At 49.3% G+C, this 1,544-nt stretch overlaps 1 protein-coding gene across 1 annotated transcript in view; it reads left to right on the forward strand.

Moving 5' to 3' along the window:
• The first annotated feature begins 1,079 nt into the window (after positions 1 to 1,079).
• Positions 1,080 to 1,544, forward strand: part of GEMIN6 (gem (nuclear organelle) associated protein 6) — a 2,590-nt gene continuing 2,125 nt past the window's right edge. Inside the window, exon 1 of the mRNA XM_010180946.1 lies at positions 1,080 to 1,207. Coding sequence (XP_010179248.1) covers positions 1,080 to 1,207 — 128 coding nt within the window. The remainder of the gene's footprint in view (positions 1,208 to 1,544) is intronic.

Raw genomic sequence — 1,544 nt, forward strand, 5'->3', positions numbered from 1 at the left:
CTTGCTTAGATACACCCATGTATAATTTATATGCGCACCCATATTTAAAAAACGCTCCAGATCTGAGCATTTCCCTGCTTAAGAAGCCTCACATTTCGCGCTTAAAAAAAAAAGAAACCCAAAGAACTAAACCGTTGCGGAGGAGGGTGTTGAGTCGCAGCAGGAAGCGGCGGCCCCGCCAAGGAGCACAGGGGGTCGGGCCGGGGCCGACTCCCGCTCCCAGGCACCCTCGGCAGGGAGCGGGGAACCGGGGGGCGGGCAGCCGCCGGCTCGGTGAGCGGGGATGCGGGTGCAGGGCCGGGCGTACTCGGAGTGCTCCCCTTTGCTGCCCCAGTGGAGCGCGGCTCCCGCGGCGGGAGGAGGCGGGCTGCCCTCCCTGCTGGGCCCAGCTGGGAGCAGGCAGGGGTTGGGTGGCAGCGTCAAGGAGCCCGGGGGGAACAAAAGAGGGAGCCTCTTCCAGTTCTTTGTCCTCCCTGCTCCCATATCTCTCCAGCCCGTTTCGAAGAGAGATACTGGGGTGGAAACAAATGCTTGTGTGACCCCAAGCTGAGACGGGGGGAGCGGGCTTTGCTGTCATTACCAGTAGCGTAAACCGATACTGAAGGAGAGTGGAACAGCATTTGCTTGTTCTGCCGTTGGGGATGAGGATAGAGCCGGGATCTGGGTGGATAACGCTCAACCACAGGCAGTGGAAGAGCTTGAATACAAGGCATGTGCTAGTAAACAGAGCAAAGGCGATAAACTTCTTCCCTCAAAGGACAGGGATCCCAAAGGATTTGTAAGAGGACAGAGCAATAAATGGAATGTTTAATGCAACAGGAAAGCACTAAGCTGGCAGAACAGTAATTTTTGAGGCTTCACTCATTAAAAACAAGTGAACTGAGTGGGAAATTACTGCAGCAATATGCAAACCGCTTGTGTGAATGTTTGTTTTTTTAGAAAAAAGCAATTTGTGCGTAAGAGGAATGGAAGATCTTTACCTGAAGGCAAACTCAGTTCTGATGTGAAGGGCAAAGCATGAGGATTCCTTGCTTCTGCTGATTGCTCTCTCTGTTTTCTAGGTTCTGGATGTAGGAAATATGAATGACTGGCAGAGGAAAAGCCCTCTAGACTGGGAAACGTATGTGAACAAAATGGTGAAAGTTGCTGCAATTGAGAAGCATGAATATGAAGGCTGGGTCTTAACAGTGGATCCAGTTTCTGCCAGGTAAGTACTGAAGCTTTTTTTTCTGTAAAGCTAAGAGAAAATGAATGTTTTGGAAAAAGATCCCAAGACCAAAGCATTTATTTGGAGCAAAAACTGCGTGTTTGGGCTATGTCCCCTGCTTTTTTAGTTGGCAAGGCCTAAGAGAAAGCAATACTGTAGTTGATGGGGCCAGTTCACCTAAATTCACTTTAATCTCATTCAAAGGAGTTTGGGGAATGGATAATATCTGGATTCATGCTGACTTTATTGTGGATCTGAGGTTAGCACTTTACGTAAATATCCGCCTGTTTAGAACTACTTTTAATAGTATACCAAGGCCTACTTCACAGAGCAGGAA

The sequence above is a fragment of the Mesitornis unicolor genome, unplaced genomic scaffold (assembly GCF_000695765.1).
Source record: "Mesitornis unicolor isolate BGI_N332 unplaced genomic scaffold, ASM69576v1 scaffold16113, whole genome shotgun sequence".
In the NCBI taxonomy this organism is placed as follows: Eukaryota; Metazoa; Chordata; class Aves; order Mesitornithiformes; family Mesitornithidae; genus Mesitornis; species Mesitornis unicolor.